This window comes from Agelaius tricolor, unplaced genomic scaffold (assembly GCF_023055355.1).
Source record: "Agelaius tricolor isolate 1412-34295 unplaced genomic scaffold, bAgeTri1.0.p SCAF_8, whole genome shotgun sequence".
NCBI lineage: Eukaryota > Metazoa > Chordata > Aves > Passeriformes > Icteridae > Agelaius > Agelaius tricolor.
This window is the reverse complement of record NW_027269268.1, coordinates 34530541-34545795: the sequence shown is the minus strand read 5'-3', so window position 1 is coordinate 34545795 and position 15255 is coordinate 34530541. Positions and strand designations below refer to the sequence as shown.

Below are 15255 nucleotides of genomic sequence, written 5' to 3'. Positions count from 1 at the left end.
TTAAAATGGAATGGAATGGAAAGCCTTCCACCAGACTGGATATCTTATCTTTACATTTGTTAAAGGTTCCCTGAGGAATGCCAGGAAGCACTTCCACTGATACCTATCCATTGCTATATGCTCTACATTTATAAATGCATTTTCAGGTGCAAAATTGTAACAAGGCTGTATTTGGCATCTGGCATCACAGGAGCTTTGTAGATCTGTCTATTTTTGCTGCACAGAGAGTGGTAGGAATCTGGTATACATATTTCTTTAGATTAAAACCTTTTTTTTTTTTTTACAAAACAGTTAAGTGAAAACAGTCTTCATCTCCTGACTAGCTCCTGAAGAAGCCAGCATTGCTGGAAATATGCTGGCATTCATGGCTAAGTGAGCCTAATTCAGTCTCTCCACACCCTCCACAAAGTTTGGGCTTTTTTCACTGCACACAGAAGGTGTCTCAAAGTAATTTACCAGAAAAAAAAATTAAAGGATGGCTCCTTCCTGGTACTACCTGGCAAAACCTTATTAATAATCAAGTCAGTAAGTCATTGGCAATAAACCAACTGCCTTAAATAGGGAAGAGTAGCAATACCATCAGACAGGAAACAAGCTATAACTATAATTACACATAGAAAACTGTAAAACAAGCATTATTTAGGCAGCTAGGTCTGTACCTCATGTCTAATGCCCTTTCTGAACAAAATGGTACCAATCCTTTCCTAGTGCTCATCCCAGTTCACTTGCTTCAGGACCACAAGTAAACTGGTAGCATCCTTGTCTTCCCAACAAAACAGGGGGAACTGAAGGTAAAAGTAGTTACCAGATTACACAGCCCTTGGTGTGACTTGGGTTATGAGACATGCCAAGGCCCTCATTGCCTCCCATTAGAGCTGTGAGCACCCACAGCACCTTCCCACCAATGCTCATGCCTTCAGTCACCAGCCATGCAGGTTCCTTGTACCTGCTCCAGCTCTGCCACGTTTGCCCTTCCTCACTCCATTTCTCATGGTTCTCAGTTTTACTCACCTTGCCCTTGCCCCTCTGTCTTCTGATATCAGGATAATGAAATAGCTTCCTTGTTCCTTTTCCTCAAACATTTATTCTCCTTTTTTTTTTTTTTTTCCCATGCTATAGATAATCCTATACCTACAAGGGATTGTGTGGAGGTTTGCCTCTTTAGTTTCTGTTCCTCAGAGACTTTGGTAACTTCAAGAGGAAAGTTGCTGATAGTATTAGAAAGAACATATCCCTACTCTCACCTCCAGATTCTGAAGCCTAACTAGTCTTTATCACCTTGAGCTGTTTGCTAGCATGACAATTTTGACACACAGATTTCTTAGCTTCCAACCTCTTCTACATCATTATTGAGTTTCTATATTTCTCCATACCATAATTTTTTTTCTAGAGCTTTTTTCTTGTCCAGAGGTTTTTATTCAATTATAGATATGGCATCTGATGTCACTTTTTATCATATTTCAGATTATCTCTCAAAACCACCAAAGTGCTGGAGATATTTAAAGGTCTTTTCCATTCCTGTGATCTCAGTGACTTGTCTTTCTTTAGCCTTATTGCAGGGGTCATTGGAATTTTCTCACTTCCAGGAGAAATCATTCATGGAGAATTATAGTATAAGCAGTCAGAGGTTTGCAACATTACAAACAATTCCTCATCAGAAATATACTTACTTGATAGCTCCTTTGTGTGTGTAAACAGTCACAACTACACGTTATTTACTTTCCTGTGTCTTGACATTTTGCTAAGAAAAGGGAAAGGTTCAGTGTAAAGGAGAAAATTCTCCCAGAGATAATAATGTGGTCAAGTTCCTAATTAAGATTCCCCTGATAAATCCTCATGTACCTGTGGAGTTAGGCAGGTGCAACTAAGATCAGAAGTGACTTGGTCAGCCCCTCAGGTTGTGTTCAGGTCAGGTTCCCTAATGGATCCAGCCCAGACTCAGTCTTGCCATGTGCAAGAAATGTAATGTACTTACTTTGGGCCGAGTGTCAACAACGTAGATGAAATCACTGCCTGGATTGGCTTTTCTGATGGCCTGGAGCATCTGCTCATCCTCAAGGCATCGAGCACTAAAGCCAGATAAAGGCTGGCTGCTTCTACATATGGAGGCCTGCAGAAATGAAGACAAACAAAAAAACCTTACAGAATTATAAAGTAGAAATTATTTAGCATCCAGAAGCATTTACAAAACCAGATCATTAAATGTCTGCATAAATGTACAATTACATGAGAAAGGCAGAATGGTAAAATTAATAAATGCATTATTTTTAATTACATGTTAATAAATACATTATTTTTTTAAAAGGCAAGGAAGCATTAAAACAATACAACCTCAAGTTGTAGCCCAAGTCTAATCTTGAATCTGAATTTTAAGCTATTTTAAGTATTGTATTTCCCTAATGTGGAATAACTCCAGAAAGAGGATATCTTGAGGATGAGTACAGCCTTGAAATCATGAGAACATTGATATAACATAAAGAATAGGTCCTTTTGTACTCACACCAGGTACCAGACTGATTACAGCCAACCTACACCAGTGCCTGCTTTACTAAACAGCCTGACAGCATGAGTCCAGGAAACAAAAATGTATGACATGCAACCAGATCACCAATGATGGGGTATTTTTAGCACTGCCTTAGGGCAAAGACCTCACTGCATAAGAAGTGGGTCAGGTAGCCTCACTCCTGGAGGACTTGTATTAAGCAGGGCTACTGAAGGAGGCAAGAGAGTTTCTCCACAGATCCATCAAGATCACCTTCATTCCAGGTGAAACCAGGAAAGAAGAAACAAAATGGGAAATAGGTGGGCAGGGAGATTTTTATTTTTTGCTAGGCAGAGGACAGCTAGATTTATAGAAGGCAAGGGGATAATATGCACACTTTCTAAGCACTGAACACAAGCGTGAAGAGAATCTGCCTACTGAAGGTCACAACCTCTGCTGGCTATCCTGCAGATTATTTATTACTGTGAGAAAGGACATGCTTTTTTTAGTCACATCTTTGAACTATCAGTAGTTACTCAGTAAAGTGTGGGTCTTTAAGAGGGAAACCCAGAATTGTGCAAGACCCTGTTCATACTTTATTAATGGTTTTTCAAACAGGATCTTGTTATTTAGAGTTTAGTCTTCTGATCAGCACATATTCCAGTGATTTATTACACGCTATTGCATAACTGAACAGATAGTTCCAGACTATCATATTCACACAGATTGTGTAAGATGCAGAGGTGTCACATCACCACTGAATTTGTCAGGATGAAGGAGCTGTGTGAAAGTTCTGTCTATGAAGGACTGAATGTGTGGTACCTGTCTCCTCTGCACGCAGCAGGCTCTTCCCAACTGCTGATAAATCTTACCCGTTTCCTGCCCATTACTCTATTTACTGCCAACCTCCAAACTCACAAGGAGGTATTTCCTCCAAAACTGCATTTCCTAGCTCTTTTAACTATAAAGGTTCCAGGAGCAAACACAGTACTTCAGATCCTGGTACTTTGAACATTAACCCAAACTTCAACCACAGCAGGGAAACCATTCAGGCTGAAACATGGAACTCATCCAAGATGAATTACTATATATTAATGGTAATCTACCTGACCCTGAAACCTTTTCTTTCGCTGAGGTTTGGAAATGTCCAAGTGCTTTGAATCCTAGATATCTATATTTGGACATAGTTGATCATGCAAAGTGATTAACTCTGAAAAAATTTAATGTGAAAAAAATGTTTTTAAAATATTTAATTTATACAGAGATTGTATTTACTCTTTAAATCTTCCTATTCTCCACTTCATTGTAAAATTCACAGATCTTTATGGAAGCAATGCTCTGATGAAATACAGGGTAAAGGAGTAAAAATAATGTCTCATTCCTTTTTTCTGAAGCTTAAAACTAATATAAGGGCTGCTGTAAAGGCAAGACTTCCATGCAAATTGTAGCTTATGATTTCTGCTTGTGACATTCTGCAGAAATATGTCCCAGCATGTGGGGCAAATGCTACAGAAACCCTGTAAGCCCAGACTAGCTCTGTCTCTTGGAAGGTCCTGACCACTCCCCAACTCTAGGGAAGACCTCTCAGTGCCACTCTGAACTGAAGCAGGAGTCACACAGATCCTTTGAGAGTACAAAGGGGACACCATTCTCCAAACTGGTAATGACAGCTGAGCTAAGGCAGTCCCTAAGGGGCTGGAACACAAATGTAAAAACACCCAGTTTGGGGATTCTTCAGTCCAAGGATCTCCTTTCTCACCTCAGCTGCCAGAAACAGAAATACAAGTAGTCTAGGTACAGGTTTTTTTCCCAAATGGTTATAGACAAGTGAAGCAGTTCCTTGCCCCTTTGCTATGGAGAGGGGAAGGTGGAACTCCTCACTTGCAGACAAGGAGAATCTCTTCAGCAAAACCACAACACACTCTCAGCCAAAATTTAGTAGCTGTTATAGCCATCCTTTCTGTGTCTTTTCACAGATCTTTTCTTGAAAAGCTGCTCCTGATTCTCTAACTGATGAAAGCATAATTTCTGACTTTCTTGACTTCCTCAACTTGCTCTCAGGCTACCAGATGCAAAATTGTTCTGTTCTCCTCCCAATCAGCTACTAAGCTGCCTGCTACTGGCCTTTGCTGCTTTGCCACCCGTGTCTCAGGGCCTCTTGTACAATTCCACTTCCTTGTGATACAGGGATCACCTATTTTTTGTGTTAGCTGGATGATGAAACTGGGTTTAAATGTCTGCATTAAATGTCTATAAATGAACTAATCACACTAACCAGCCTACACTAATATTTTTTTAAATTAAATAAACACCGATTTTGTCTTGCAAAACCTTACTAGAAGAATTATGAGGCCAAGGCCAAAATAAGCAAACACTTTGAGGTTAGAAATTCACACTTACATTGTTGCCCTTGCAGTAGTAGGAAAGAGCTGGGAAACGCCTTCGGCTGCGAAATTTGGAACTCCCCACTATGATGTGTGCAGTTGCAGACTTTGGTACATAGACTTCTGTAGGATAGGAGTCACAGACCTGTGAAAGGAAACTCTGTTTGTTTGGTCTGCAAAGTACAAGTAGCATTAGCCATTTCCACAGCAAAAACAAAATACCAAGGAACTCAAACCTCAGGGAATAGTCTGTTATTATTGTATACATATCACTGCTGTTCCTCAAAACATTATTTTGAAGCTGGAAAGTGTTAATCCTAATTTACAGATGGAAAAACTGAAGCAAAAGGGTTGAAGGGATGTATTTCCAAGTGTTAATTCATGTCTTGTTGAGGACAGACAGGTTTAACACACATTCGTCCCAGAAAGGATTTATTGTTCCATTTACCAAGATTACATTTACATCTGCAGTATCCTCTGTAGCAGAATTTGGGAGTAAGGATGGGAGTGGGTGAAGTTCTCAAATACTCTGCTAGGAGGGGACAATAATAGGAGGGCTATAATAATATAGCCAAATAATAATAGAGCCAATTTGGCTCTATAATAATAGAGCCAAATTTTTCAGAAAATTTTATAATAAAAAAAGGACAAAAATAGTGACATGTTGACAAGAAATTAAGCTACATGAAATGAGGCTACCAAAAGCCCTGACAATGCCTACCACTTCTGAGAGGAACCTGATAAGCCTGCAAAAAAAGCCCCAAATTACCTCTGAAGACAAGTGAGACCACAGATGGAATCCTGTTTTTACCCCCTTTTCCTGATATTGTCTGTAGCATTCTGACTGGGGTCAGAGGGATATTCAGTATCTCCCTTTGACTTTCTGAGATGACTAAAGCACTAAGGATGGCCAGGAAAAAATTATTTTCTGAGTCAAGAGATATGTAATGAAAGAGAAAGGAAAGGAAGGGCTTGTGGTTACAGTTGTTGCTGTGGTGAACTGGATTTTATTCATCATGACATTTTTTCTACACTTTATCTTAAAAGAGATCATACTTTTTTTTCCACTCATTTTAACAAAAAGAAAACAAACCCTGATAGCACATTCAGTCTTCTCTGAGAATATCACAGTCCTTCCTTAACATGGATATGTTCCAGCAACAGAACCAATGGAGTGCATGGACAAACTTCCTTCAAAAATGTCTTGGTTATTATTTTTCACAATTAATTAACATTAAAAGTTCTTCAATCGTACAAGACTGAATGAGAAAGGACAGCAGGCAGCTAGGAAGATTTACGACCACAAGATCACTGTGAAAATCACTGACAGCCAATCACAGATGCTTCAAAAGGAGTGTGGGAACAGCCAGTGAGGAAAAAATATTGCCAAGCTCACTATCTGGAACATTTTTTAATTTTTTTTTCTTAAAATGACTACATAGTAATTTTACATAGCCCTACATATCAAGGAAACTCTTATTCACACACATAACCTTAGGTATGACTTAAACTTCTTCCCAGGCAGCTGAACTCTAACATTTAAAACACAGTGGACTTACTTTCTGCTCTTCATTTCCACATCTGTTAAATGAAGAGCCATCCTTTCTCTCACTTTCTGTGTGCCATGTTATGCAAAGTAGTAGAGCAACTGCACTTTACTACATGTGTGTACAGCACTGAGCACAAGGAGATACTGCCACTAAGCACTATGGTGGTCCTCAGTCAGGCTGCTGATTGGTTCTACTGACTGCCTCTGTGACAGAAAAATCACAACAACTTACTCCATAGTCTCTGTTCACATCACTAATCTGCCAATAGCTGTTTGGAACACCCATCCTGTTATATTCTTCATTGAGGTCCACAAGCTTCCACCCTTGCTCTCGTTCTTCTTTATCCAATTTTGGATTGAAGGAGAAGCAATACAGCTCTTCATATTTCACTGGGAAAAGAAATAAGCAAAGAAACAGAAAGGGTAAATGACTTCAGACTTCTCACCCTGAAATGACACTTCAAAACCAGAACTTGGCATGGACCTTGATGCAGTTTCCTTTCAAAGAACACACTTTGCTTTACAAAAGCACATATCCTGCTTTATATCTACTGTCAAGTAAACTTTGAGAGTACATGCTCTTTTGTTATTTGTATATGTTCCAATGTATGTGCCTTAAGAGAAGTGCTACTTAAAATGTACTGTTCTGCTAGTCTTCAGTAGATTAGTAAAAACTTTCCCCAGCACAAAGACAAAATGTCAGCAATATGCTTTCATCCAAAGAAAACTAAAGCCAGTGCCAGAGTAAGCACTTGTTCTTCAAAGGAATTTGCTATCTAGAGGTAGTTTAGAAGTCAATTTATTAATGTAACATCTATCCCGTGGCAAAGAAAAAAGATATGAACAATGGTCTTTGCAGCACACTCTTTCAAAAATAAAAAACAAAAACCTCAGTAGTCATTTCCCTAATTAGGAAGGTTTCCAATAGATCCAATGAAATCATAGTTTTGTGGTCTGCAAAATTCAGTCCTTGAATTAATAGCAAATACATTTGAGATGCACATGATGTAACAGCATAAAAGAAGCATGTGCTACATGAAATATTTAATCATCACCAGGAAGCAGCTATGCCACCTGTCCCCCTCGATCAGGTGCCATATATGAAAGTTTGGTGGTGCTGGAGTTTTTAAACTTTTTTTAGGAGTATATCTGCATTTAATTAATCCTAATCCTGGTGACCAGTGGCAGCCAGACACCACTGCCATTGAATCCCAGCTACTACAGGGATGTTCATGTTAACTCTGTCAGGAACATACTGAAAATCAACAAAGTCTTGAGTAGGGAGAAAAAAGAGAATGATTTCCACATTTTCCAGCAGTTTAAACTCCTTCTGTATTCTCTAATTTCAAACTTCTGGCATGGCACACATTAGGAAGACAATCTGGTTTATTTCTCACATGTTACCCTAAAGTTTTAGCACAATCCATAAATCCAAGCTGAGCTTTTGGTAGCAATTTGAGCTCCTGTTTTCACTGCTTTGTTGTCAGAAGCATCTGGATTTTCTTTCCAATGGACCTGTTGTTCACAGGCACAAGGAAAAAATCTACCTATGTATGCAGGTTACTTATGGCTGAAGTCTGCCTCAACATCATAAGTATTATCTCATGATGGTATATGCACATAGTTACAAAAATGTTCAAGTATTAGTAGTCAGTGCTTAACCACATATTTGCCAGTATTTATAGGACCTTTCCCAATCTTTCGGTAATTTTGCCATAAATATCTGCAATCCTGCTATTAAACATGGAGTATCTGATGGTCAGCTTGTTTTACAAAATGGCTTAATTAAGCAAAAAGGCCAAATGCAGCTGACAGCTTGACTTTATTAAAATTCTAGCAAAAATAAAATTAAGCATAATCTTCACCTTTACTGTAACTAGAATATCAGATAGCATGGAACATGTTAAACTGGTATGCAATGTGAGCTTCTCTCAGAACTGAATGAAAAGAACAGAGCAGAGAATGTAAAATAGAGCCTGAATAGGTCAAATTATCTGCTCATGGAGTAAAAAGCACCTTCTAATGCTGAGTAACCATATTATCCAAAGGAAGAACAGCTTCATGCCCTGACAAAATGACAGGGAAGAGCACAGTCAGGTACAAATGACTCAGCTTGAATCAGAGCCTTCTAATTTTGAGTAGGTAGGCAAGATCTTATCCTGTCTCAAATCATGATCAGATAGTTTGCTGGAGAAGGAAAACTGCTGTGCAGCTAAACCATGCAAAGAGCAAATTCTGGAGTGCTGTTACTGCATCTTCTTTACTCAGACCTTCTTGTCCACTGCAGTCAGTCGCTGAACTTGTATTCAGGGTCCTTAGCTACTCTTCCTTTCATCATTCTGGTGCATAGCAGCACGCACACCTCCTCCTACCTCCAAGAAAAAGGGTTACAGTATCACATGTCTTCCAGCATACATGAACATGTACTTGCAGCTGAGGTGCCTGGAATGAGTCCAGATTTTCTTCAGCAGAACCTCTGATGGAATTTTTCTAATTGTTTTAAATTTCTCTGATTACTTTCACCCTGCATCACCTAGCTTACCAAGTTACTTCTGCTATGCTTAGGAGGTACTACTGCTACTATTAGTACTTTCTAAGGCTCAGTAGCTGTGCTGGTCGACTGTGCAGTTTTTGAGCCCTCTATACAGTAGATAAAATTGGTATTCTCCTAACAAGAAAAAAATTAAATCCAGTTGTTGTCAGCTTTGTAAATACTGTAACGGATAATTTCTTTGCATACTGTTAAAATAATAATAAAGGACCAAAACTGGTGTTATATTTATAAAGTCATAGTTTAAAATAAACAGTCCAGAAGCTTTGTCAGTTTGGTCTTAGGAGAGCATAGTGCAGAGAGGAGCTATAATGTAGGCAACAAATGTTGGGCTTTGATGCAACATTTGGTTTTTCATTGAAAAGGGGAAAGGTTTCAAAAAGATCTTGAACTGAATTCAGAAACACACAGGGCATATTCAAAATGTAGGTAATAATAGGCCAAAACACAGGCAGCCCAGTGAAATAAAACAACTACTTGCTGCTAAAGCTTTCACTGATTTTAAGGAATTTCTGCACAGCACAAAACTTCAAAATGGAAACCTTGACAGGACCACTAAATGTATTGTAAAGTTTTTGTTATAACAGGGACATGAAAGTTACCTGAATTTAGAATACTCTCCTACATTTACATTTACACAAGTCATCCAGCAAATGAGTTGCACACAATATATCTTTATAATATATTTCATGGCCCATGATGCTCTAGAGTATTATTTTAAATAGAAGTTCATGTCATACTTTATGGAGTAAACTACTTGTTATAATGAGCTTTCTTCATTGATCTACAAATGATGATATCAATATTTCTCTCACAACACATCTCTATTGAAACTTTTTTCTTAACCTGCAAAGGACAAAGATGCACAGATACATTTCTTCCATTAAATTCTCCCTCCTCAGGATGAAGGCTGATTTTTGTGCTGTTTTCTTCCCATACCTGGCCGAGCCAGACGTATCAGGGATATGTAAACGTCATGGCAGTCTCGTTCCTGAGGGATCACCAGATGGATCACCTGGAAGTTCTTGCAGCGGATCAGTAAGGGGCAACCAGTGGCAGTGGTGGCTTGCTTCTCAATAGAGGAAATTTGGCTGTGGAGAACCTGAGGGGAATTGAAAAGAGTGATGCTAGTCAAATCTTTAAGAAGAAAAGCAATTATTTATAATGATGTGCCAGAGCAGGCACAGAGGTTCCACTACTCTTTCAGAAAACCCTCATGCTCCTCCTCTTGTAGTTTGGTTGTATCTCCAGCTTCAGGCTCAAGCAGCTTGATACATCACCTGCAGACAAAGAGGCATTTCTGGAGTGTTTCAGCTGCTCAAACATCAGCCTGCTCATGTTATCCAAAGCTTTTTTTTGTTTGCTTTAATGTAAACTAGTGGTTGTCAAAGCTCTTTTCATCTATTTGCACGGGGAAAAGATGAACCAGCATCAGTTACATAAGGCTAAAATATTGTGCCTCCTCATGGGTAGAACAGTAATGTTGATATAATTTTAAATACTGCATCAAATGAGATGAAGCATTACAATGAAAATCTGGTCAGGAATAGTGGGATCAAAGGAAGATGGAGTTAATTAGTGCAAAAATGGACAAGGGGTGCATAATTAAGTTACATAAAAGACTCTCCAGTGTATGACACCCAGCAACAGCTGTACCTATATGTGTACATGTGTGCTGGTTTTGGCTGGGGCAGAGTTAATTTCCTTCACAGTGGCTGCCATGGGGCTGTGTTCTGGATTTGCACTGAACAAACACAGGGTTGATCATATAGAGATGGCTTTGTTATTGCTTACACAGAGCCAAGGCCAACTGCAATGCTGGCCAGGAAACTGAGAGTGACAGGGGCTGGGAGGAGGCACAGCCAGGACAGGTGACCCCAACTGACCAAAGGGATATTCCAGACCCTGTGACACCATGCTCAGTGTGTGAAGTGGAAGGAGGCAGGAAGCAGGGCACATTTGGAGTGATGACATTCACCTTCCCACGTCACTGTTACATGTGATGGGCTCTGTTCTCCTGGAGATGGCTCAGCACCTGCCTACCCATGGGAAGCAGTGAATTTGCTCCTTGTTTTGATTTGCCTGTCTGTGTGGCTTTTGCTTTCCTAATTAAACTCTTTTTATCTTAACCCATTTTCTACCTTTTACTCTTTAGCTTCTCTCCCTGATTCTGCTGGTTGGCAGCAGAGTGGCTGCATGGGGCTTGGTCAATGGTTGGGGTTAAAAAACAAGAAAAGGCAATATATCTTGTCAATCAATCAAAACAGCTATTTCAAATTACTACTTTATTAAAAAAGATAAAGTATTAAACAAAAAAAATCACTGACTCAACACTACCAGTAAAGGAGAAGGCCAAGAATTGACAGAAGCAAGGAAATAGTTCATATTCAAGGCATTTCTCCTCAGTTCTTCCTGGATGATAGGAGCAACAGTGCAGTTTACAGCAGCTGTTCCTCTGTCACTCACATCTGGTATTCACACAGTGAAGGCCCTTCTCTTCCTCTTACTATACTGTAATATCTAGCATCCACTGAAAATGTTTGAAAATTGCTAGGCTAGATCTTCGCATGGCCTCATAAAAGCATCCATATGAAGTAATTAACTATTTTTAAAGTGTTTTGGAAGTAATTTTCAAATTACCATCAGTGAAGTGCCATGCCCTTAGAGCTAACTGAAATAATAAAAATTCATACCCAGGTTTCTTTGCGGGTTTCAGAACCATTCTCCACAAATATGACATGGGTAGCTGTTAAATACAAGGTTCCCACCACAGCTCTTCTTGAAGATAAACGATCAAGTAACCTAACATTTTCCACCTATACAAAAAAGTGACAGAGGAAAAAGAAAGAAATAATTAGGCTATGACAGAAAGCTCAATAGTGAGAGCTCAATGTTCACATTTTGTCTATTACAAAGTTCTTTTCAGCACAACATTAAATATCAAAAAAGTATAACTATATGAGATAATGTGATTATGTGATTTATTTCCAGATCTTCCTTAATTTTCCTTTTCTCCCTTCTCTAGTGGTACCTCTGTATCCAAAAACCTGTTACTTAACATTTCCAAAGACAATTTCTCAGTTGAGTTCTTCCTTGTGATCTCATCTCACCAAAACCCTGTGGCAGCAAGGCAAGGCCTGTCTTTCAGTTAGACTCTTGCTCCATTCAAGCCATTCCAGCTAAATTAAAATAAAATAATAATAAGTAGGAGATAATACTGGTAGAGTGTCTTCAATGGGTTTCAATAAGGCAAATTTTCTCCCATGCAAATCTCTGTTGAGATTTAAAACAATGTTAAAAGAGTTTAAAAGAGTTAAAAAGAAACATTTTGATGTTGCTCCCTACATTCCTGCTCGAGCTGACAGCAGAGGTCACACTGCAAGTTTTGCCTTCAGTAACTTCTCAATGGGACTCAAGAGTTTCACTTCCACTGCTCCCCCACCTTGGGCACAAAATGGGCATTCTCCCTTTTCTGCACTCCTGACAACAGGAGAGTCTAAAATACATTATTAACTCTCAGATCACCAGCTTGTGACTCATACATCATTAGTATTTTGCATGTGGCATGTGCTATATACATATAATTAGGCACATTTTAGGGGTAGGAACTAGATGATCTTTAAGGTCCCTTTGAACACAAATTGTTCTAGGCTTCCATGATTTCTGACTGAAAAACTAGAATAATTTAAAAAATCAACAAGCTTGATATTCAGTAGGATAAAACCTGTCCAAAACAGTTATCAGTTTGTTACTATAGGTTTGATGGATCTCCTACCACAACAATTTTAAAACTATTATTAGTTGATTTTCCTGAGAAACAGAATGATAGCATCTGAGAATTACATGTTTGCAATGTGTATTCCAAATACAATGCACTATTTTAAAAATAGGAATAAAGAAAACCTTAAAATGAGAATAAGCCAGTTTAGTAGCAAAATGCTTAAACCAAACCATTATTAAAGCAGAGTCATCTCCCTCAAGGCCAGTTATAATATGCTTTAAACAAAAATGAAACTATTTCTTTAAACAAAAAAGGCTGCTAGAAAGCATGGATGAAGTCTTTTCCCAGGGCCATCTACTTCAGAGGTCATGCATTGGCTTGAGAAGGAATGGAAAAAATACAATACTAACCAAACATGCATTCAGCAGCAAGCAAAAGAGGAGGGATGATACAAAGAAAAATGTAGGCAGTGCCCTTCTGAAAGGAACCCACAAAACCAATAAAAATCAGCATTTTCTGGATGAAGAAAAGTCCCTACACTGCAGTCCAGCCCACAAGGGCTCTGCTGCACAGGCACTGATCTTGCACAAGGCACTCATCACCCACCCCAGCCTACAAAGTGAGCTAGCATGGGCCATGAAACACAACCTAGCAGGCATCCACACAGCAGGACAGGGCTGAGGGATCAATTTCTAGACCTCCTGGGTCACATCCTTCCCCACTCATCAATCACAGCCCCATGGCTGAAAAATGCTAACCAACAAAGCTCCTCTTTGGTTGTGGTTGGTTTGTTTTTTTTAATACAGAGCTACAAATAAATTAAAGGTTGAATCTGAATGAACAGGAACAGTTGCAGTAAGAGCTGTGTGGTAAGTCTGATTTCATCAAAGCAAATGCAGTGGCTGCACTGGGAGATCAGAATTCATCTCTCCTGGCAGTTTGTCTCTCAAGAACAGACAGTTGCAGCAGCTGAGGGAAGCATGAGAGGCAGGCATGAACTCATGCTCCCTCAGGATCTCAGCCCAGCTCTGGGGCCTTCCTAAGATGAGGTCACCCTTTTTAATAGCCATAACTGTGTTTACATTCCATTCATTTTATTTAATAACGTTTTGTATATCTGTAAATTATTGGCATCCACAACATACTGTGAGAGTGAACTTCACATTTCAGCTATACATTGTACAATAAATTCCATCCTCCTGCTCTTTTTGAACTTGTCACCAGTTATGTGCCACACGTGCTGTTACAGATCCTTCCCTCCATCCTCGTGTTCCAAGAGTGAAGAGCCCAACTTTACATAGCTGTGACCTTTATGGAAGCTATTCCAGACAAGCTCTTCCACACTTTTGATTAGTCTGCACAAGGTCTACTTCCTGAGAAAAGTCCAAAAGTGCAAACAGAATTCAAAGATTGGATGTACAACAGGTTTCTGTACTTTGTGTAGTGCAACAGTGATTGCTGTTTTGCTTTTTATTGAGTTTTTTAAAGTTCTCAAACATTGCTTGCTTTTTTGTCCTCTGCTGAACACACTGGGGTTTGGGTTAGTTTTGGGGTTTTTTTTGGTTTTGTTTTTTTTAGAACTAGCAATTGTAACTCTTAGTCATGTCTGCATATATAAGTTAAGATCTACCCCCCATGTGTATTATATTTATTAATGATAAATTTAGTCCATCAGTATAATGAGGCATTGCTCAATCTTAGATCTCACTCTGCTGATCAAAGGATCCAGAGAATGAGCCTTCTTTCTTCTCCTGCACTCTCCCAGCCAGGAAAAGAAAGACATGTCCAGTGGTTTCTTTAAACCTAGAGAGTTTGGGAATAGAGGGAATGGGAATATGTTCATTTCGACAAGAGGGGAGCACACATATTAATAAGGCTTTGGAAGAAGAGATTTTTTTCTATCTTAGAAGTCACGGCATGCTGAGAAATCAGCATTAATTGCCAAAATTTGTATCAAGAAGAGGTAATAATTATTTTTCTGTTTTTTTCCTATAAAACAATGCTCCACTTTTTCACCAAAACAATTGTGGACTTTATTGGAGAATGTAGGAAATTATGTATGTACTGTCATGTCAGGAAAAAGGATAGCACATGCACATGTGCTACACTTAAAATGAAGAGCTGGTGTGAGAGACCAGAGCAGAAAACACAAGTCTGTAAAGCTGAGAGCTGGACGACCACAAGGAATTAGAAAGAAAACATTAGCCAAGGCAGTCTAGAGAGGGGCATCTAAGTAAAACTTCCATAATTTAAATAATTCAAAGCTCTTGCCTCTTTATTTTTTCTCCTTTTTTATTTTTCTTTCCTGATGACTATGGTTGTCTAGGCCTAAAGAAAAGACCACCAGGAGATTCATTTCAATAACTAAAACTGCTTACATGGAGATAAATAAAGTTGCCCAGAAAGTCTATTTCCAATGCAACACAGATGACAGAAAAAAGGAGGCAAAAATAGAAGTTAAAGGGAGCACAGATTAAGAACAGATGGAAGGCACTTTTTACTCAGAGAATAAACATGACAAATGACTTATGAACAAGGTTGCCAGGAGGTCATTCAAGAAAAAATGTC

The 15255-nt window shown here is 38.9% G+C and overlaps 1 protein-coding gene across 1 annotated transcript in view; it reads right to left on the bottom strand.

The window, feature by feature from the left end:
* The window catches only part of MTMR7 (myotubularin related protein 7), a 41721-nt gene that overhangs the window by 18717 nt on the left and 7749 nt on the right, over window positions 1-15255 (bottom strand). The window contains exons 2-6 of the mRNA XM_071432291.1: window positions 11660-11782; window positions 9906-10068; window positions 6648-6805; window positions 4883-5011; window positions 1976-2110 (exon numbers count right to left, since the gene is read on the bottom strand). Coding sequence (XP_071288392.1) covers window positions 1976-2110; window positions 4883-5011; window positions 6648-6805; window positions 9906-10068; window positions 11660-11782 — 708 coding nt within the window. The remainder of the gene's footprint in view (window positions 1-1975; window positions 2111-4882; window positions 5012-6647; window positions 6806-9905; window positions 10069-11659; window positions 11783-15255) is intronic.